Genomic DNA, 22923 nt, shown 5'->3' with positions numbered 1-22923 from the left:
CCTCTCCCGTTGCTAAGAGGAAGCTAGGCTATACAGCCTTCACTTCCCCTTCCTGTCGGTACGCGTGAGGGCGGGGGTGTGGGGAGGGCGAAAACAAGAAGGCGATGCCCGGATGTTGAGGCGCGCGCACCCCGGAATCGCCCCCTCATTTCCGGGTCGCCTTCTAGCCCCTCCCCTTCCACCTCCCAGGCTGTTGCGCTCGGTTCTGCACGCGCCAAGCGAAAGAACAGGTAAGAGTATGCTCCTTCTCTTCCTCCAGTTTTCATCTTTGGTCACAGCGCCACCTCCTGATTGACTGAAGGTTCCAGCGAGGATTTATGCTTTAGGGACAAGGAATCAGTTTTCCCTTTTACCTGCGCCTTGACGATTACTTAGAGAAAGCTAAAGATAACGAGAAAACGTACTTTTCAGGTCCTCCTAAGGTCCATATTATTTGTCCTCGGAGGACCTGGACTCTATGGTCAGTGACGAAGAAAGGTCCCTCTCCCGTGGGCGCTTGCGTGCTGCGAGCTGGTTCCGCATGCGCAGTGTGGTCAAGCGAAGCGCACGCTGAGGAGAGTCGGCGGCTGCTGAGGGCTGATCGAACCTGATCTCTCCGACAGAGGAGCGTGGCGTGGGACCTTGTTGTGGGATTCACACACATACCTCAGGTGACTAGTCTCTCTGGTCTGTTTCTCCAGGAATTCACTTTGTGTCTAGGGACGTGGGTGGTCGGTAGAGTGTAGGCCCCGGGGCTAACACCCCCTCCTTTTCCCGTCCCCGCGCGGGAAGTGTCTGGACATGACTGCCGCCACCCGCCGGCTGCGTGTCGGCTCCCCGTGTAGCAGAGGTGTCGTGGTACTGACGGAGGAATCTCGCGAAGGCAAGTGGGCCAAGTGATGGGACAGCTTCGTCAACATGGTGATAGTGGGGGGTGTCTTGAGGTGGGACGGCCTGGGGAGAACGCCGTGACACCCCGCCCCAGGACGCTGAGCACTTTGCTGTCTCTAGGCCTGAGAATTCCATCCTTTTTTCTTTTCCCTTCTTCTTCCGCCCCGGCAAATACTACCTCTCAATGGTGACCAGACAGGACACTTCAAGGAACCTGTGGATTGGGCCACGATTTTGACAAGAGTTGAGTTTAAAAAAAGATCCAAGAAGAGTTTGTTAACCTGACCACTAATATTAAAAAATCGAAGCTCTTGTTACCCTGTCGCTGGAGTTGGGCGTTTCTGTAGAATGAGTCAGTCCTTAAGACGAAACTAAAAGATACTACTGAAGAGTTTATTATTCTACGTATCATTTTGCCGTATTTTCAGCACCGATGAGAATAGACTTGTAGAATTAAGCGCTGTGGTCTTACGGTTAAGCAGAACTGAAAAACACAAGATACGGAAATTTTAGGTCCCTTTTATTAACTACCCCAGACTTAGTCTACTTTAATTTTCATTAAACAAGAAACATTGTTTCTTGGGGAAAAGGTGTAGCAAAGAAGTCTTGGTTTTTCTTCCTGTTGAAGTTGTTACTCAAGGGGGAAAAAAAATCTTGTAACTCCGTGTCTTTCAGCAGTTTGGAATTACATAAAGCTTTAGTGCCTGTTCTTAGTTGATCGGATGCCAAATGAGTTTCTGGTTCTCAAAAGATCTCAGGAAGATGCGCAGTTTTAGAGATTGTTGCTTCCTTTTTCAACTACAGTGAAATAATTGAAAAGCTTTGTTTGTTTAGCACTTCTGTACTAAAGGCGAGCATTCAGAGAGCATAACTGAGAAGTGTTAGAGCCGAATTAGTATTGCCACAGGAGTTGCCTCTGTCACATCATGCTTTGCTTTGGAAGGGAGTGTGGACTTCCTGTATCCACGATGGCGACTGGAGCACGCAGTGATTTAAGTACTCCTGCCTACCATTTGACCAGGCAAAATTACTGACGGTGCAGGGTGTTTGAAATTAGCTTGGAGCTCAGTTGTATTTTGAAAGATTCTTTTCTGGAGAACACATACTGTATTGTAGTACTCTGACATATTGAGGCTTTGGGGGTTAAACTCTGAATTTAGTGTCATATGACCTGGTTTTAGCTCCTGTTGTACTTAGTAAGCATTTGTCTTTGAGGAAATCATTTAGTACTTATTTTAATAATAAAAATAATTGTTTAATGAATTAAGTTGCAAAATGGAAATGATATTTCCTTTGCCTTTTAATATCTTACATTTGTATAGCATTACACTTTCCAACTCTTTTCACCTGTATATTATTTCATTTGATGTCCTCCACAAACCTGTGAAGTACATGGCACACATTAGAAGCTACAGTTAATGGGAATACATCAGTATTCCTAAGCCACAGTTAGTATGTAGGAGAGCAAAGTCGTAGATTATTTTTTGTGCTTATCTACTGTCTTTCACTGTGAATGACATAGCACCAGCAGTATTCCTTTATTTACATTATGTTTTGCAAAGAGATGTGCGCCTTCTGAAGCAGTGGCATTCATATCACTCTTCAGAATTCTTTTACACTATTGCCTGTGTTCTTTTACAATCAATTTAGGTCTTGCTTCTCCAAACTTATCGGCTTTACTATTTGAAGAAACTTGGTGCTTGTTAAATCTCTTGAAATGTTTCACACCTTTCCATGATGTTCATTTTTATACCCAGTATGAAACATTTTTAGCTCTCAAATTTTAGTGCTTTACCTACAGATATTTGAGAACAGTTGTCCAAGAGAAAAAAAAGCCCTGTTTAAAAATGAACCAACCAGCTCAGCTCTTTTCTTGGTGGGTAATTCTGACCATTGTATGTCTACTTCCCTTTATTTGCTAAATCCCTATTTTGTCAAGCTTCAAAGAGAAATATTTCTCTACCACTGTTATATACAGTTTATTTTTTATTAAATAGGATAGGTTAATAATAAAAATTTTATGTGTGTGAGTCTGACAACTTGTTGTGTCAGACACAGTTGTGTCTGACACTTGGCGACCCCACGGACTGTAGCCTGCCAGGCTCCTCTGTCCATGGAATTTTCCAGGCAAGGATACTAGAGTGGGTTGCCATTCCCTTCTCCAGGGGATAATCCCGATCCATGGATTGAACCTGGTTTTCCTGCATTGCAGGCAGATTCTTTACCATCTGAGCCACCAGGGAAGCCCCGATATTAATACTAAAATTTATTATGTTCTAGCACTGAATGTGTACACTGATAGTGCTTTTTGTTTAAGGTATTTCTAATTGTCATGTATTTACCAATAATGTTGAGAGAAAATACAGCCTAATGAATAAGACACAAACTATGGATTCAAACGTTACAGGTTCAAATTCACTTGTTAACAGTATATGACAGAACAAGATGCTTAACCCATGCTTCATATTTTTCATCTATAAAATGGGGAAGACTATAAGGAAAGTGGTACTTCAGGAAGATAGGCAGTGGCCGGATTATATAGGACCCTGTGGGGAGCAGAAAAATGTATAAGTCAGTGGGTAAGCCACTAGGAAGATATATGTGGGTGCAGTTAGCAGTTCTGAAACTGCCCTGCAGCAGAACCCTGGGGTTCTATGAGCTGGATGTAGGTGTTTTATCTTTGAGACAGGTAATGTGGCCCTGTTACCCAATTAATAAGAAAAAAAGGTAAGTTAGTACATAAATTTTCACAAATTTTTCATAGGACTTGGGATCTTATTATTGCCTATATTCTGAGCTTTAACAATAGTAAATTAGTTAAGGTTACCAGAAAAACATGAAAATTACCAACAAAGATTAATTTGAGAGCTTCCTTTTAAAAATATATTTCTATTCATGGAATGATTTTAGGCTTGTGGGTCATAAAAGGAGCCGTGTTTAAAGTAGGTTGGGTGGATCAAAAGGAATAGTTCTAAATATATTTAGTGTGTGGAGATTAAGAGAAACTTGAACTTTATAGTAGTGGGGATATCTACTAAAGGATTCTCGGGGTTGAGTATACCTGTTCAACAAGAGAGAAGATTATTTGGAAGTAATGGGAAAAGTGGAAGCTAAAAATTATAGTAGTTGTGAATTCATGTTTAAGAGGAAAAAAATTCAGAAGGATACGTTTTAGTTAAATGTAGTATGTTTTGTGATTAATCTTTAGTTTTTGTTGTGGCATGTATAATTCTGCCTAAAATAAGTGATAGAGTTGTGTGTGTCAACAGCAGAGAATGAGATGGTTGGATGGCATCTCCGACTCAATGGATGTGAGTTTGAGCAAACTCCAGGAGATGGTGAAGGACAGGGAAGCCTGGCACGCTGCAGTTCGTGGGGTTGCAGAGCCGGACATGACTTGGTGACTGAACAACAAATGATAGAGTATATCATTTGATGTGTGGTTAGGGTTAAGATTTAATTTGTTGGAAAACTCCTCCCTTTATATGGTGGTAATCAGTCTTAGCCGACTTGGAGGAAGAGTGGCTTTAGTTTTGCTGATAGGTTTATAACAGTAGGTTTCCCTTGTGGCTCAGCTGGTAAAGAACCCACCTGCAATGTGGGAGACCTGGATTTGATCCCTGGGTTGGGAGGATCCCCTGGAGAAGGGAAAGGCTACCCACTCCAGTATTCTGGCCTGGAGAATTCCACAGATTGTATAGTCCATGGGGTCACAAAGAGTCGGACACGACTGAGTGACTTTCACTTTCACTTATAACAGTAGTGATGCTTCCTCTCATTTGTTATTAAGTATTAAAATAATATTTTACTCTTTATAAATGATCATTATTTTTTAGGATTCCTTTGAAACTAAATGTAGAGAATCATGCAAGTCTTAGAAAAATGTGGAGCAAAATAAAAATGCAGGCTTGGTTCCCAAACATTCATCTGTTTTCTAGCACCATTTAAGAAGTTTAAAGAGATGAGAAGACTAAAAACTTCTTCCAGTGGCAAGACGTGGAAAATTGATATTTTTATGTTGACCTTAACTGAACACTGACTTGATTCTTTTGTTTAAATTGCAGAATGCCGGGTCTAAGTTGTAGATTTTATCAACACAAATTTCCTGAGGTGGAAGATGTAGTGATGGTGAATGTAAGGTCCATTGCTGAAATGGGCGCTTATGTCAGCTTGCTGGAATACAACAACATCGAAGGCATGATTCTTCTGAGTGAGTTGTCAAGAAGGCGTATCCGTTCTATAAACAAACTCATCCGAATTGGCAGGAATGAATGTGTGGTTGTTATTAGAGTGGACAAAGAAAAAGGTAAATGAGAAGAATATTTAATTTTTATTTTAATCATTTATATGTACTTATTAAATATAAATGTAATAATAAATATTTTTTGTTAAATAATTTATATCTGAAATTTTTCTGAGTTAAACTTATTTTAAAATATATTTTTTGTGCATTGCCTGCTGCAGTAAAAAAACAAAATGCCTCTTTTTGTACTTAAACTCTTTTACATACAGTTGTTAGAGAAGGATGCCAATTAACCATCTAAACAAAACCTTTTAAGTTAGTAGTGGTTAATTAGTTTATCCAGAACTAGCTTTTGTAAAAGTAAATGAATTTTAGGAATATTTTATGTCTTTAAAAAAGACACATCTAGAACTGAATACTGTCTGTCTCTCTGGTAATCAGAATGTCTGTGACCCCCAGATCCTATGGTCCTTCCGGATCTTTCAGGCAGAGGTGAATAGGTATTCCATTTATTTACTGTGCTGTTTATTCAGAGTGTGTGTGTGTGTGTGTGTGTGTATGCACGAGTGTGTGCATGTGTACACTGTGCTGAGTCGCGACTCTTTGGGTGCCCCTTTTTTGGACCCCACGTAAGTCTTCACCTTTGTGAACACAGTTTCTAAGTACATTGTACGATACCAATGAGTAGGTTTTGTCTTCAGTTAATATAGTTAAGATCATTGGTTTCAGCTGTCTCTCTAATTTGTCAGGTGTTCGTTTCAGTCACGTAGTTACCATCATACTTAAAAGACTAGTCAGTCACCCTGACTGAACTTGTCTTTCTGAATCTCCTCAGCCATCTAGTTAATTGATACTTTTGCAAACGAATGATTTTATACGTAACTGACTTTTTTTCTGATTATAATCTTAGATAATAAACTTTGGAGACAGCTTGTATTACCTCTTAAAAGATGCTACCATTAGCACATTGATTATTCTGAATGTTTTGATATGACTTGTAGCACTCTCCCTAGCCCCCATTTATTAAACTACTTGAAGACTGAGATTATTCCGTTTAATATTGTGTTTAATCACTGCCCTAGTAGGACCTCAGCTGGTGTCTTAGCTTATATTGCTTTCCTATTACATGAAATAGATAACACAAAACGGAATCAAATATATTTTCAACTGCAGTCAGAAAAAGTGAAAGGGTATACTTGTGTAAGTACAGTAGCTAGATGTAAAAATGTATTGTCATAACAACATTGTACAGTGTAAGTTAAAAACATGAAACAACAATCTAAATTGTGGTTAAATAAATCATGACACAGCCAGGCAAAGCAATTTTCTACAGAATGAAATCTGAATATTCTGATATGAAAAGATCTCCATGATAAGAAAAAAGCAAAGTGCAGAAGATCCTATAGAGGAGATCCATTTCTGATACTAGAATTTTAAGTCCTGTTGGATAAGCCATTCAACATAACTGCTGTCAACCCTAAGCAAGTATCTAAATGGGTGGTAAATTTTATCCAAAGACAATGGGAGCAACCAAAAGCAGGCTGAAACTGAAGGCAAGTTAACACTGGGAAGACAGGAACTGCACTGGATAAGGTTTACAGCCTTTTGACTGAGTGCCATGATATACCAAGCAGGGCAGTGAAGATTCTAAAGGAAAACCCTCAGTCTTAATGACTTTGAGAGCCAGAGATAAGAGTTCTGGACAGCCACAACAATTGGAAAGTAGTGATAGGGATTAGAGAAAGAGACACAGAGAGAGCCCCTAAGTTTATATATAAAAATTCTGCTCAAATCTCTAGCTGACTTCTGAACTACTTGTAGAGGTTACACTGCAAGCAGCCCTACAGGATAAAAATCTAAACAAATTTTGTTTGCTTTCCATCTGAGGAGACAGCTCTGTATAGTTTTGAATTCAGACAAGTTAACTGCTAAAACAAATTGAGTATCCTTGGGAGTTCCCTGGCAGTACAGTGGTTAAGACTTTGTACCTTTGCTGCCAGAGGTGGTGGTTCAGTCCCTGATTGGGGAACTCAGATCCCACAAGCCATGCAGAGTGAACAACAACAACAACAAAATCAGTATCCTTAAGAGGAACCTAAAGGAATTCAGAGCTCTGCCACATATCTTTTTTAATGTCCAGAATACAATTCAGAATTACTAAATATTTGAACAGGAAAATATGACCCATTTGAAAAAGATAATCAGTGGAGACTAACCTAGAGATGACCCTGATGTTGCAATTAGCAGATAAGCATTTTAAATAATATGTTTTAACTGCTCAAGGATATCAGGAAAATGTACTCGTAGTGAGTGAGCAGAAATCTTAGTGGAGAAATTAGAAACTCACATAAAGAACTAAATACAATTTCTAGAAATGAAATTTTTTTTAGTATCTAAAAAATTCAATGCATAGGCTAACATCAGATAAAAGATAACAGAAGGCTTGAAATTTGAAGGTAGTTCATTTAAAAAGAACCAATCTGAAGAACTGAGAGGAAAAAAAGAGCAACCTATTAACAATCAAAAGCTTTATTCCAAAAGAAGAGAAGAGAAAGAAAAAAGCAGAAAATACATTTGAAGAAACCATGGCCAGAAGTTTCCATATTTGCTGGGAGAAAAAATGTTTACAAATTAGAGAAGCTCAGCAAACCTGAAGCAGAATAAATACCAAGACCACATCTAGGAATACCAAACTATTGAAAAATAAAATCTTCAAAATAGCCAAGGAAAATGATGTTATTTACAGGGGAACAGTAATACAAAGTACAGTGGCATTCTTTTATTGGAAATAATGAAGGTCAGAGCATTGAATGACATCTGTAAAACACTGAAAGAAAACTATCAAACCAGAATTCTGTTTCTAAAGAAAATATTCAGCAATAAAAATCAAGTGAAGACATTATCAGGTAAATAGAAACTAGGGGAATTTCTTACAAGACAGAACTGCATTATAAGAGATGGTAAAGGAAGTAGTTTAGCCTGAAAGATATTAGGTTGATGCAAAAGCATGGTTTCAGACCCTGAATTTTTAATCATTATAACTAGGCTCAAACACATCTTTATTAAGCAAAATAGGAACCATTACAATCAATACATTTTTGCAAAAGAGAAATAAGTTGGTTGGTTCCTGTAGCAAAAAAATCCATGCTTCAGGATTTGACAAACTCTTGGAAAGCATTTTCTGCCTCCTGCTGGTTGTCAACTGCAAAAAGTTGTCAAGGTCTTGAAGAATGGGTAGCCAGTTGGCAAAAGGTCAGGTGAATATGACAGATGAGGCAAAACTTCGTAGCCCAATTCATTCAACTTTGGAAGCTTTGGTTGTGCAAACGTGTGGTCAGGCATTGCTGCAGAGAAGAATTGGGCCCTTTCTGTTGAACAGTGCCAGCTGCAGGGATGCAGCTTTCGGTGCAACTCATAGATTTGCTGAGCATACTTCTTAGATGTAATGGTTTCACTGGGATTCAGAAGGCTGTAGTGGATCAGACTGGCAGCAGACCACCAGACAGTGATGATGAGTTTTGGTGCAAGTTTGACTTTTTTAAGAAATGCTTTGGAGCTTCTCGGTCCAACCACTGAGCTGGTCGTTGCTGGTTGTTGTATAAAATCTACTTTTTGCCACACAACAAAATCCAACTGAGAAATGGTTCGTTGTAGTTGTGTAGAATAAAAGAAGATGACACTTCAAAACGATTATTTTTTTGATTTGCGGTGAGTTCTTGAGGCACCCACTTACTGAGCTTTTTCGCCTTTCCAATTTGCTTCAAATGCCAAATAATCGTAGAATGGTCGACATTGAGTTCTTCAGCAACTTCTCGTGTAATTTTGAGAGGATCAGCTTCCGTGATACTCTCCGTTGTTCTCAACTTCCGATGGCCAGCCACTGCACTTCTCATCTTCAAGGCAGTCGTCTCCTTTGCAAAACTTCTGAACCACCACTGCACTGTACGTTCATTAGCAGTTTCTGGGCCAAATGCGTTGTTGATGTTGCAGCTTGTTTCCTGTGCTTTACGACCCATTTTGAACTCAAATAAGAAAATCACTCAGATTTGTTTTTTGTCTAATATCATTTCCATAGACTATTTCCATAGTCTAAAATACATAAATACATATGAAATAAACAGCAAGTAATAATTCATTAGCAAAAAACATAAAGCAATAATTGCACATTAAAATAATGTATAACAGCCACATTTAAGAATGTATTCCAGCAAATTTCTACAGTGCAAAACTGCAATTACTTTTGCAACCTAATATGTGGGTAAAGGTGAAAGACCATTTTCTCTTTAATTCTTTTTTTTTTTTTTTTTTTATTGAGGTAGAGTTGATTTACAGTGTTGTGTCAGTTTCAGGTGTACAGCAAAGTGAATTAGTTATACATACACATGTATCCAGTCTTTTTTAGATTCTTTTCCCGGGTAAGCCATTATAGAGCTTTGAGTATAGTTATATGTAGTAGTGTATATATGTCAGTCCTGGTCTTCCAGTTTATCTCCCCATCTTATCCCCTGATAGCCATGACTAATACTCCACTGTGTGTATGTACCACATCTTTATGCATTCCTCCACTGTTGGGCATTTAGGTTGATTTCATGTCCTGGCTGTTGTAAATAGTGTTCCAGTGAACTTTGGAACATTTAATTCTTTAAAATACATTTAACTTCTTGTCTCATTTTGTGCCCATGGGACTTTCATTTATGAAGGTGACTGGTGACATGGAGTGGCCATGCCATTGAAAGAAGATTTTTATTACTAAAGTTTCCCAGGAAATGGGGACCCAGCATGCTGTGCAAAGCCAGATGAGGAAGCACCAGTTTTGATCAGGAGGCAGGAAGAGCAAGGGGAAACCTTAGGCCAGAGCCTGTATTGAGGTTTCCATAAGAAAGGCAAGGCAGGTTGTTGTAAACAGTTTACACTTGGCTCATCTGAATAGTATGGGCAGTGCCTGGTGCACGGGCACTGTCTCTCGTTGTCTGGTATCTGGCCCTACGTCGGTTTAGGGCATGGGGGAGTATTGGCCTGATGTGTGGAACTTTGATGAGATGGCTGGGGACGTGGGCTTTGCGTTGGCTGATTTCCATGTGAAAGGCTCCCATTGAGCCCTTGGCTAGTGCTGGGCAGCAGAGGCTTCCCTGGTCAGCCAGGCCACAAATGTCAGAACATCAAGAATACAGAAAACATGATACAGTTGATCCTCTGATGCTTAATAGACATGGTTTTACCTCTCATATGGATAATTAAAATTATTAGTTCCCTCCACCAAGATAACATTACATGATGACAAAAATTTACTTTAAAACATAATACTCGTTCATAATACATATACTTCTTATGCAGTTTTTTTATTGATACAATTTAAGTAGGAAATAAGTGTAGGTATGCCACCCCAGCAATATGGTTGTGAAAATTGTCAGTGATTTGTTGATACCTGGACAGAGATAATGTTTTCAAATTTTTCTCATATAGGATATATTGATTTGTCAAAAAGAAGAGTTTCACCAGAGGAAGCAATCAAATGTGAAGATAAATTTACCAAATCCAAAACTGTAAGTTGATTATTTAGTCAAATTAGTCCACTGTTAAATGTGTTTAATAAATAATCTACATGGCATGTTGCTGGCAGAAACAAAAACCTAGATTTTCTGTATCTGTATTTCCATTTTCAGTTCTGTGCTTCATAGGAAAATAATTTGAACACTCCATTTTGAAAGAGTGTGACTTTAGTGAGACAACATCAGTTGTCTCATGATGTTACTACGTTAAAGCACTGAAGTCTAATAATGTTCTCAGATCAGTACCAGACCATTAGTGTTTTTAAGCTCTTTTATGTTAACTATGAGTGAGTTTAGCTGATTTGGCTGTCATAACATGTAAGTTTTGACTTTCAACTCTTCTGGGGTAAGGATCACAGAAACAACCAGCTTTTTTTTCTTATTTTTGCTGTTATTTGTTACTTATCCACAATAAGCACTAATAAGGCAGGAATTGTCATTTCTTCATTCTCATCTTCCTGTATTTTTCTGTTCTTTGGTCCTATTCAGATTTTCCTTTATTCCCTAGATCTTCAGTTCTTATTGGGAGTTTCCATTTGCTTCTCTTTTCTTTATCCTTCTTTTGTGTCTTTCGTTCTCTTCTGCCCTGTATGTTTTTATCTTCAAGGTAAAATGCCAAGAACACTGTTTAAATGAAGAGAAGGTTTTTTAAATCTTGCTTAACCCTGGTAAAAGAGTAAAAATACAAAAGCTATGAGACCATTACCCAAATCTTTCAAGTCCCACCAAGTCCAAATTGGAGAAGCACGTCTCTAGGAAATTTCCATTTTGTGTGTTCCCCTAGGCTGTTGTAAAATATTGTAAAATAAGTACGTGAGTAGATCTTATTGGGATGATGTTAGAATGAAATAGCCAATGATATTACCTTCCCTGGGTCAGTTTTTGTGTGTAATTAACATGAAACCTTTCTTAATACACTTTCTCTTCTTTGAGGCCTTTTATTTTTAGGAGATTAGAAAAAAAAAATTGGCAGCAGTGAGTAACAGATGGGTAGGATTGAAGGATAATTGTTAAAAGATAACAGAGCAAAAGAATTACTAAAATCTCCATCCTGGTTGTATGCTCTCATGTTGGGGGGTGTGTGTGTGTGTGTGTTTTGTGTCTGACTCTGCAACCCCATGGACTACAGCCCACCAGGCTCCTTTGTCCATGGAGTTTTCCAGGCAAGAATACTGGAGCAGATTGCCATTTCCACATCCAGAGAATCTTCCCAGTCCAGGGATCGAGCCCCCATCTCTCGTGGAATAGTAGTCCTAATGTCTTATATTTGATCCATGTAAGAACTCTCTACAATAAAAAGGAGAGATACTGGTATCTCCCTTTTCTAAATGAGGAAACATATTCAGAGAGGTTGGTTTGTCCCAGAATTGACTTGCTCTGGATCTTAGGCTATAAATGCTACACTGTTTGTGTGTGTTCACCCACTTGAGTTCATTGTTATGGAAAAGGAAATAATTATGGGAAAAAAAGTTTTCATAGGGTAATCTTTTGTTGTTAAGGAGTTATTCTAATCAAAGTAACCAAAGGTTTGTTTTTACATGCTGTCTTCTGAAATGTAAAAATATCTTCTTAAAAAAAATGTATATCTCTTATCTTTGAATTGTTGTGCTCTTCATTTTTTTTTCTAGGTTTACAGCATTCTTCGTCATGTTGCTGAGGTCTTAGAATATACCAAGGATGAGCAGCTGGAAAGCCTATTCCAGAGGACTGCCTGGGTCTTCGATGACAAGTACAAGAGACCCGGATATGGTGCCTATGATGCATTTAAGCACGCAGTCTCGTAAGAACTCCTCCTTAGCTCTGCTTTTCCCTTGGTATTACAGCTGCTAGGCCTAGCACACGGGTTGAGAGCCTAACATTTAGTAACACAACATCCATGTAGTAAGTCCTTGTCAAATTTAGATTAAAATATTTCAGTATAAAAGGCCCATGATATGGGCCAGTCCTCTAAAGCTAAGCCTGTATGATTTGGTGTACCATAGTTGGGTAGTTCTTTAAACCATCCTGACGCTATTGCCTTAAATCTTTTCCTCTCCAAGTTTTGTGATTGTCCTCAGTGACTTCAGGGCCAGCATAGACATTTCATTTAAACTGTAATCTCTTGTTTTCTTTACCTCAGTTGCTTAGACCTTCAGCCCACGCCATGTTAGCCAGTTTCCCATATGACCTCACCCTGGGTCTTACTGTCACCAGGATTTGCTCCTCCAAAATCTTTAATTCACACACTCTGTTCTTTTACCACAGCCTCCTGTCCTTCCAGCTGCCACATTGTCCTACTCTGTTGTCTTAATTCTTACATCAGGCTCTGATTCCAGACCCTTTCTTTCCTCCCTGTCTGTTCACCTTTTCTTGCCTTCTCTTTCTTACTCAGCGTAGACCTATGGTCCATCATTTCAATAACTTTCTTGCCAATATCATGAGCTTTGCCCTGTTTTTCCTTCTGTTACATCCAGCCTTGGAGCGATGTTCCTGCCTTCTCTGCACTTACAGAATGCTGGGTGCTGCTAGGAACAACCACAGTCTTACAGGTTGGTGCCACGCATATTCATGGTCTCCAACCTCAGCTGGGCCTTAACTGCTGCCCCACACCCTCTTTGCTCTGGATCACTTCTTCCTCCCATTCTTAGATTGGCTGTTTCAGAACTTCTCCACACTTCCCCAGATACCCACTCTATCCCTCTTCCCTCCCTCTCACCTGCTGCGCTCACTGCCTGAAAAAGAAGCCATTGCACAGGATCACCTCCGTTTCCTTCCACCATCTCATCCAACTTACCTCTTGCCCACCTGTCATTACCTCCTGTGCTCTTGTCACACTGGAATTGGGGTCCTTCCTGCTCTCAAACTAATCTTATCCCTGTGCCCAGCTATTCCTGAGAAATATCATCTCCATCTGTTATTCCCTCCCTTGAGTCTTCAGCCTTTTTCTTTATTGATTTTGCTTTATCAACATAAAAACATGCTCAGATTTTTCCCATTTATACTAAAAAACAGACTTTTCAACCGGCCCTCTACTTTTCTCCTGTAGGAAGCACTGTGTCCTCTCCTTTTAATAGTCAGACTTCTTAAGTTCTCTGTACTTACTGTCTCTACTTCTGCACCTCCCACTCCTAGATGTTAATACTTCATGAGCAGCCTCACCACTGCATCGTTACTTGCCAACTCGTGTCCTGCCATGGGAGATTAGTCTCTTCAGCCCTCAGAATGGCCAAGTGGGACTTTGAACTGTTAGAGCCTCCATCATGCCTACTCACCTGAGGCTCCAGATCCCTTCCACCTTACCCCCTCCCCTCATGTGACTTAATTTTTTTTTATGTCAAATTGTGGGAAAGGTGAGAAGAGTAATAATTATGACAGCAAACATATATGTCATCCTCACAACCACCTGTGGTGTGAGTGCTATTATTCCTATCTTATAGATGAGGGAATTGAGGCAGAGGTTAAATTGTCCAAGTTCACACAGCTACCAAATGGTAGAGCCAGGATTCAAACACAAGCATTCTAGGTCCATCCAGAGTTTATGCTATTGGGCATCAAGCACTGCTTTATATTTCTGTCCTCCCTGCCTTTAGTCTTGGGCTCCTCAGTCAGTACATCTCTCACCTCGGTTTGCTGTCATCATTGGCCCTGCTTACAGCTTCTGCCTCCTGCACCTTCTCCATTACTGCTCTGCATTAAAATTCTTAACAAATTAACATTCATCCTAGTGAATTAATCTTCATTTATCACCGTTAAAGTTCTTCTCTTTCATCAGCCATGTTGCAACTGTCCAGATTTAACTCAATCATAATTCGATGCCACATGTGCTTCTTTTTTTTTTTCCCTTTTAGTTAAAATTTCTGAGATAGTTGGAAACAATATTTTTTGCCTCCAAAGATATTTTGGTCACTCAACAATGGTAACCACTGTTGTGAAATTATGTGTACGTCATTATCATTTATGGTATTGATACATGTAAATGTGTGAATAGATTATTAAAAGTACATACAGAATCTTTTTTATGTTTTAAAATGTTTAAACAAAAAAACAAAATTTATTTTATCATTGTGACAGGTTTTCAGTACTTTATATTTTTACTTGTGATGCTGTTACTGTAAATTTCAGTAATCTATCAGTTACTGTAAATTTCATAAATCTATCAATTTATCCAAATTGATACATGTATGCCTACTTCATATTCATTTCTATATGGTATTTACTTGTGAGAACATGCCCCCTTTTTTGTTCCTCTATTAAAAAATGTTTAGGTAATCCTCCCCTGTTTTTCAAATAGTGCTATGTGAATACATGTACATGTCTCTGTGTACACATTTGGAGATTTCTTAGATACCTTAGAATAGAATTGTTGAGTCATGGGACTGATTATAGGCACCTTTAAATTTACTTAGTTTTGTTAAAGTTTCTCCAAATTGGTTCTATAGTTTATAGTCCTTTTAGCAATTATGAGTGTTTCTATTTCTCTTCATCAACATTTGATATACATCTCAGATTTTTCTTTTCTTTTTGCAAAGCAGATTGATGTCCAATAGTGTCTTACTTGGGTTTGCGTTTTGCTGGTTGTTGGTGGAAGTTGACCACTTTTCATACGTTAATTGACCATTTGTCTTCTGTGAAACATCTGTTCATCTCATTTTCTTTTCTTTCTGTTGGTTTGTCTTTCAGTATCAGTATATCAGAATTTTCTTAAAATAGTCTTGTTAAAATCCTACCATTCTTTTAGTCATTATTTCTTTTTTTCCATTTTTTAATTTGTTCAACAAACATGCCAGTGAACAAGACTGGTCCCTGTTTGTGGCACTTAAAAGGGTCAGATGAAATGCCACCTCATTCATGAAGCCCTTCCTGACCCCACTGATACCTTCCTCACCTCACCCCAGAAGTGCAAAAACGCACTTCTATTTTTTTTTTTTTTTTAATTTTTTTCCATGTTTTTGTTCTTTTCGAGCTCCTTGAAGCAAGGACTGTTAATTACAGGGATATGCTTAATTATAGTGGGATGTGAGATATATAAGCAGAATTCATTTTACTGCACTTCGCAAGTACTGCATTTTTTACAGATTGAAGGTTTGTGGCATCCCTGCATCAAGCAAATCTGTTGGTGCCAGTTTTCCAACAGCCTTTGCTCACTTCATGTCTCTGTGTCACATTTTGAGAATTCTTGCAATATTTCAAACTTTTTCAATATTTTGTTGTGATCTGTGATCCCTCGATGTTACTATTGCAAGAAGATTACATCTCCCTGAAGACTCAGATGATGGTTACCATTTTTTAGAAATGAAGTATTTTTAACAGAAAACAACAGTATGGCATAGGCGTAACTTTTGTACGCACTGAGAAGCCAAACGTGTGACTCACTTTATTCCTAAACGTGCTTTATTGTAGTCTAGAACCGAACCCACAATATCTTCAAGTTATGCCTGTATAGGAAACATTAAATTGCTTGCTTTAGTCAGATCTCTAAAATTTTCCTTTTAATAATGATCATTTGGGTGTTTTCTTTTTGTCATACAAGCCTAAGCACTTCAGTTGCATTAGCTCATTTAATTCTGCAGTCCAGTGAGATACACAGTTTTTATTCCTGTTTTACAAATTTGGAAACAGATCTAGAAAGGCCCCCAAGCACAAAGCTATTAAATTGTGAAGCTAAGATTTGAACTCTTAATTCTGACACTAAACGCTGTGCTCTTAAACATTATTCTGTTATATTATGTTTGGTGTCCTAATTATCAGTAAAGTAACCTTGACATTTTGTTGTGTGTGTTTTCTTTCAGAGACCCATCTATTTTGGATAGCTTAGATTTGAATGAAGATGAACGTGAAGTACTCATTAACAATATTAATAGGCGTTTGACCCCCCAGGCTGTCAAAATTCGAGCAGGTAAATGATTTTTTAAATGCTGTTTAAAATATTTTGCATGTACCAGAAAAGCTATTAAATAATGACCCTCACCAAAGAATATGTTGCTACATCAACATCTGCCTGTTTCTAAGTGTTTATTTTTCACAGCAAGAAAAGCTAAAGAAATTAAGTAATTTTTGCTTCTACTGAGTTATCATAAAATGCATATATATTGACACAAGTAAATGAGCTCAGCTAACCTTAAGTTGGCCCTTTTTTTGGGTGGAGTGATTATTTTGTTTTAGTGCATGCTTTAAAATTCTGACAGTACAGTAATATCCTCCCATGCCTCTGGATTAACCACTGTTAATTTGGGATCTATTCTTTCAGACATTTTTTTCTATACCTATGCTGTATAGGAATGTGTGCTATTTATGTTCAGATATAAGTTTTTATGTTTTCGTAAGAATGGGATCATAGTGTGCACCATTTTCTCCAACTAGCTATTTCTATTTGGTGTCCTATGGCTGCCCTTCCCTGTAGAACTTGAGGATCATTCTCATTTTGAATGTTAGGTAATATTGCATAGAATAATAAACCTTGATATCAGCCAGTCTCCTCTTGATGAATGTTCAGGTTGGGCTAGTCTTTTTTACTGTAGTTGACCCTTAAACAATGTATAAGAGGGTTGCCCACCTTCTGCACACTCGAAAATTCATATATAACCTCGTCAGTCCTGTGTGTCTGATTCTGTATCTGAGAATCAACTACCGTGGTTCATGTAGTATTCTAGTGTTTACGTTTGAAAAAAATCAACATGTTAAGGAGACCATGCAGTTCAAGGCTGTATTGTTAAGGGTCAACTAACTACATTACAAAAAACACTGCATTTTAACCTTTATACACATAGACTTACCATTTATACAGGTGTTCTGTAAGGCAAATTCTTAAAAGTAGGATTGCTGGGTCAGAGTATGCCGTTATTCTAGACAGTTTGTAGTTACATTATTTTGGTTTTTTATAATTTTATTTATTTGGGGGGCTTTGCTGGGTCTTTGTTGCTGTGCAGGCTTTTCTCTAGTTGCCGTGTACGGACTTCTCATTGTGGTGGCTTCTCTTGTTGCAGGGCAAAGGCTCTAGGGTGCTTGGGCTTCAGTGGTTGCAGCTCCTGAGCACAGGCTCAGATGGCACATCAGTCTAGTTGCTCCATGGCATCCTAGATCTGGGATCGAACCCAGCTCCTGCATTGGCAGGCAGATCCTTGACCAGAGTTACCAGGGAAGCCCCCGTGGTTATTATTTCATTCAGATTTCATCACACTCCTCCTAACCATTTCACAAATAAGGAACTGAAGCACAGAGGGGTTGGAATTATGATTTCAACCCAAATATAGCCCAAATTCAAGATGTTTGTTAAATTTCTCTTTTTTATGGTTTCATCATTCAGGGGCTTGATGTTGGTGAGAAGATATGATATCACTGCATGTTCAGATATTTTTAAATATGAAAGTTAATAGCTGGGGTTGATTTCTAGTTGAAAGGGTAATGAAAGCTTTCATAAGTATTTGAGTACTAATGTATTTGTCATATCTCTGATTTCTTTTTAAACTTAAAAAAAATTTACGTATTTTGAAGTAAGCTTTTGAATTTTTATAATTTTAGATATTGAAGTGGCTTGTTATGGTTATGAAGGCATCGATGCCGTAAAAGAAGCTCTGAGAGCGGGTTTGAATTGTTCTACAGAAACCATGCCCATCAAAGTGAGTAGCCTGTTTTCTCCCTCCCTACTGAAATATCCACTTAATCCAAGTTAAATCCAGATTTTTTAATGGTCATATTTCATATCAAGTGTTACTAAAAGTGCTTCTTGATACTTCTAGGGAATGTTTAAAATTATGTGTAGGCTTTTGTTGTAGCTACTGCTACTGTCACTATGGATAGAGATTCCTATTGGTATTTAGTGCCAAAGAACCAGCTATGCTAAACCTCCTTTACAGTAAGTAGCCACAGTGCCCATTATGCTCATAGAATCTTGAAAAGGACAATATATTCTCTTATATTCACACACAGTTTTAAGGAGGTTTGGCCTGACTCTTTGATTAGCAATAAAATTAACTGGATGGCTGTTAATCAGAATCACTTAGAAGAATTTCTTCCATCAGTTTAGTTTAGAACCAAATAGGAATCTTTTTTGTTTATTTTAGAGACAGATTATCCAAGCCCAGAGACGGGGGAGCCTGGTGGGCTGCCATCTATGGGGTCGCACAGAGTCGGACACGACTGAAGCGACTTAGCAGCAGCAGCAGCAGCAGACTGCTTCTACTACTGGGTTACATCATAGTATCAGTTAGCTTCAATTAGCTTCTGCTACATTAACAAACTACCTCAAATTGCTGTGCTGCAGAATTGGGAGTAAATTTTGGGATGATTTGTTTTTAAAGCAGCAGATTAGCAAAACGATTCTCAAACATCCTAATTGTTATGTGGTCTGTAGGTACATTCATAATTGAATTTTTGTCTTCCTTAGATTAATCTAATAGCTCCTCCTCGGTATGTAATGACTACAACCACCCTGGAGAGAACAGAAGGCCTCTCTGTCCTCAATCAAGCTATGGCTGTTATAAAAGAAAAAATTGAGGAAAAGAGGGGTGTCTTCAATGTTCAAATGGAGGTGAGGTCAATACTGGGATTTTTTGCCTTTTAAAGTTTTAAAGACGTTTCAATCATGTAACTGGTTTGTCTTCTAAAATATCTGATCAGTGACTTATAAAACATGAGATAGGTTTAAAACTACAAGTCCTCTAAGTATAAAATAGTCATTGACTCAATTTCCTAAAAGGGTTTTAAAAGTAAATAAGAACTATCATGGGGTGGTTATTCAAGACTGTGGTCACTGATCCCCCAAAATGAAAAAAATAAAGACAATGAAAATAACTGAAAAAAGAAAGCAGTGATTGATTATTGTCAGAATTTAGAACGGAGAAGGCAATGGCACCCCACTCCAGTACTCTTGCCTGGAAAATCCCATGGATGGAGGAGCCTGGTAGGCTGTAGTCCATGGGGTCACTAAGAGTCAGACACGACTCAGCGACTTCATTTCACTTTTCACTTTCATGAATTGGAGAAGGCAATGGCAACCCACTCCAGTGTTCTTGCCTTGAGAATCCCAGGGACGGGGGAGCCTGGTGGGCTGCCGTCTATGGGGTCGCACAGAGTTGGACACGACTGAAGCGACTTAGCAGCAGCAGCAGCAGAATTTAGAATGCTTGAAGTTTGATTTCAGAATGAGGAACTACAATAGTGTCCTATGTTTTTCTCATCTCAACAAGAACAAAACCAAATTTTCATATGTAATTTTCAAAATAAATTTCTTCTGTGGAAGAAATTTTGAAGCCAGAAGATGTATTTTTATAGGTCATCTTTTTGTGTGTTTGAAAGATACAGCCAATATATATTTTCAGTTTTATTATCTCATGGAATTTATTGGTAGTATTTCAGCGCTCAGAATAAGAGTTAAAATACCAGGCAGTAATAGTATTGAAACTGAATTTGTGTGTGTTTAACTACATTCACATTGAAATTGTGCCTCTGCTTCCACAGCCCAAAGTGGTCACAGATACAGATGAGACCGAACTTGCAAGGCAGCTGGAGAGGCTTGAGAGAGAAAATGCAGAAGTGGATGGAGATGATGATGCAGAAGAAATGGAAGCCAAAGCTGAAGATTAACTTTGTGGGAAACAGAGTCCAGTTTAAGGAACACAAAGCAGCCTTCCTGGCTGTAAACCCTAGACTTAAAAGTTTTCCAGTATTGAAAACTTCAAAGCTGAATATTTTTTATTTTAAGTATTTAAATGTTCCAACAGACCAAAACATGAAATGCCCTCCTAAATGTTAGCTGTTTTCATACAGTAGCTCCAACACCTTGAGCGTTTTTTAAGGGAGTGGCCTGATTTCACTAGAGACAGATCTTCAAGACGAGACATAAATTGGGCTTATGATTTCCATTTCTGATATCTCCAGATTGGCACCCCTTTGTAGATTAGTGCCTCCATGAGATTTACCAGAGGCACTCAAAGCGAATAGTTCCAACCTTTCTATATAAAATGTATCAAGCAAACATTAAATAAATTTCTGGGATATTTAACCATAGGTTTCTTCCTTATTATCACCAGTTAAAAGCATTATGATTCCTAAGAATTTCATTTTATTTGAAATGTAGTAATTTAAAGGCAGGTGACCAGAAGATAAGTATAGCAGATCCTTTCAAAAGGAAGGTTTACAGAGACTTTGCCAGTGGTCAGGACTCCATGCTTTAACAGCTGAGGGCCTGGGTTTGATCCCTGGTTAGGGAGCTGAGATCCCGTGAGCCGTGTGCTGTGTGCCAGGCACCCTCTCCCCCCACCCACCCCTCCTTTAATAAAAAGGATTTAGAGAGCATTTTAATTAGTGAAAGTTTACTCCTAGGGGAAAAAAGCCTTAAAATGTAACTAAAGAATTACATTAGTTGAGTGCCTTTTACCTATTTGAGACTGATGACAACATGTGGTCAGAAGGAGAATTTATCACACCGGTCCTTGTTGGTGTACTAAGCTGCTTGTCCTGAGTTTGTAATTCAAGTTGGTAATGGGTGGGGGGTTGTTTTTGTTTTTGTTTTTTAACTTTAGTTTTCTGGGGTTTTTGTTTTTTAAGAAAAAAAATGCTGCTTTGTAAATTTAGTTATTTTGAGTATCATTGCCCAACTTTTAATTTTTTTTTCCAGTAAAATATTTGCTAGGTGCCACCTTAGAGTTTCACTTCTCTTCCTAACAGGTTAGGGGTCTGTTTGAACACAATTAACAATCGTTTTTTCAAAATGTTTCCATCATTTTTTTTCTTTAAGAACTGATTGTTTTAAAGATAAATAATATATACAAAGGCAAATAAACTTCATAGATAACATGTGGTTTGCAGTTACAGCTACAGTGGCCAAGGTGTAGCAAGTCTTGAGTTAACTTTAGTTTACTTCATAAATTTAATCTCTTAGGATACTTGAGGTACTAGATAAATTAATTTTACTAATTATTCCCAAGAATAGCTATTTAAATACTTATAAGATTAAATCTAACCCACCTTATTCAATCCAGGACTAGACTTAACTCACTGTTAAAAGGACTGGAAAATAGAAGAGTGTGTTGGTGAGACATTTAAGCTATTTGTGAAGGTTTGTCCCTTTGTTTAATTTAGCAGCCTCTACTAGCTCTTTAGATCCAGGTCTAACAATATAACTGTTTTCATGAGGGAACCATGACTGCTAGCTTGCATGCCATACTGGGAATATTTAGAGGAGAATCTGGATGTATTCAAATCAGCACATAATTTTCACTTCAGTTTTTTTCTGAGGAGTAAAGCTCACAGCATCACGAACGTTATCAAACTATATAACAGGTGCTGCTTAAATGTTTGTTGTAAGCAGAGGAATTGAATTTTCACTTTGTTCACTGGATTTTTTAATACTTCAAAAGCCATAACTGTTGAGAAATACTGGTGATATCCGTGGTGAGCGGTTTATATCCTATGCAGGCCTTTTGTTCAGTTCCACAACAATTCTGCAAATTTATGACCCTTGCCAGAGAAAAAGATCAATACCTCAGTGATGATGGAGAGAACTAAGTAAACTCCCTGCTGACCTAAAAGTATCACTTGCAAATATGAGGACAAGATCACACCCAGTTCTAAAAACTTGAAAGGATTGACAAAAGATCAGTGAACAGTTTACCCAAATTTTGAATCTCTCCGCGTAAAGACTCACTAGAAATTGACAGTTTCATCTACTCCCAGTTCTGTCTTTGAGGTCAAGTGGTTATCAACTCATAACTGAAAATTAACAATAGTTTGAGTCTCATTTAGGTATTAGTTGAAAATTTTAAATGGCCGGAAAAATACAAATATCCAAATGATCTTTCATGTTTTCTAGTAAAACAAGACAAGCCAGTACTTGAGGATAATGCTTAAAAACTTAGTGGAAACCCACAGACGGCCTTGCTTGACCTAGTTAACTTCCACAGTAAAAGCAATTTAAATGATTAGGAATTTAAAAAATTCAAGTGCTAGTACCCTTGGCAAGAACTGTCCCATGATTTGCCTCAAAGTAATAGTCAACTACTTTTCAACTCATGATACTGATAACCTACCGTACAGAGTGGGGTGTAATTGTGCCAATTTACAATCAAGAAGCCATCAAACCAAATGCAGCTTAATTCAGATAAAAACCTATATTGATAGCAAAAAGCAATAAAAAAAAACTGAGGACACAGACCTTGGTGAGATGCCAAATGGAAAATGGTGCTTTAAAAGGCAGTCTCTTACAATGTAAGGAATAAAGTAAAACCTCATTAGCTTGGAATTCCTGATCTGAATGATCAGGTATTCTAGACAAGATCAAGAAAA

General features: G+C 38.2%; 1 protein-coding gene across 2 annotated transcripts; it reads left to right on the top strand.

Annotated features, from left to right (window-relative positions):
• The first annotated feature begins 39 nt into the window (after positions 1-39).
• EIF2S1 (eukaryotic translation initiation factor 2 subunit alpha) lies at positions 40-20641 on the top strand. 2 transcript variants are annotated; one of them, XM_086320175.1, is made up of 8 exons: positions 40-230; positions 4935-5176; positions 10577-10656; positions 12291-12442; positions 16431-16537; positions 18160-18257; positions 19025-19168; positions 20098-20641. In XM_086320175.1, exons 2-8 carry the CDS (start codon positions 4936-4938, stop codon positions 20221-20223), a joined length of 948 nt encoding a protein of 315 aa, XP_086176301.1. In that variant the 5' UTR covers positions 40-230; position 4935; the 3' UTR covers positions 20224-20641. The 2 variants fall into 2 exon arrangements, with proteins under 2 accessions (XP_086176301.1, XP_086176300.1); XM_086320174.1 differs by lacking the exon at positions 40-230 and adding an exon at positions 525-650.
• Positions 20642-22923: the final 2282 nt, after the last annotated feature.

The sequence above is a fragment of the Bos grunniens genome, chromosome 10, assembly GCF_055505025.1.
Source record: "Bos grunniens cultivar Pamir isolate PY7600 chromosome 10, Bosgru_T2T1.0, whole genome shotgun sequence".
NCBI classification, from domain to species: Eukaryota; Metazoa; Chordata; class Mammalia; order Artiodactyla; family Bovidae; genus Bos; species Bos grunniens.
This window is presented reverse-complemented; position numbering and strand designations above follow the sequence as displayed.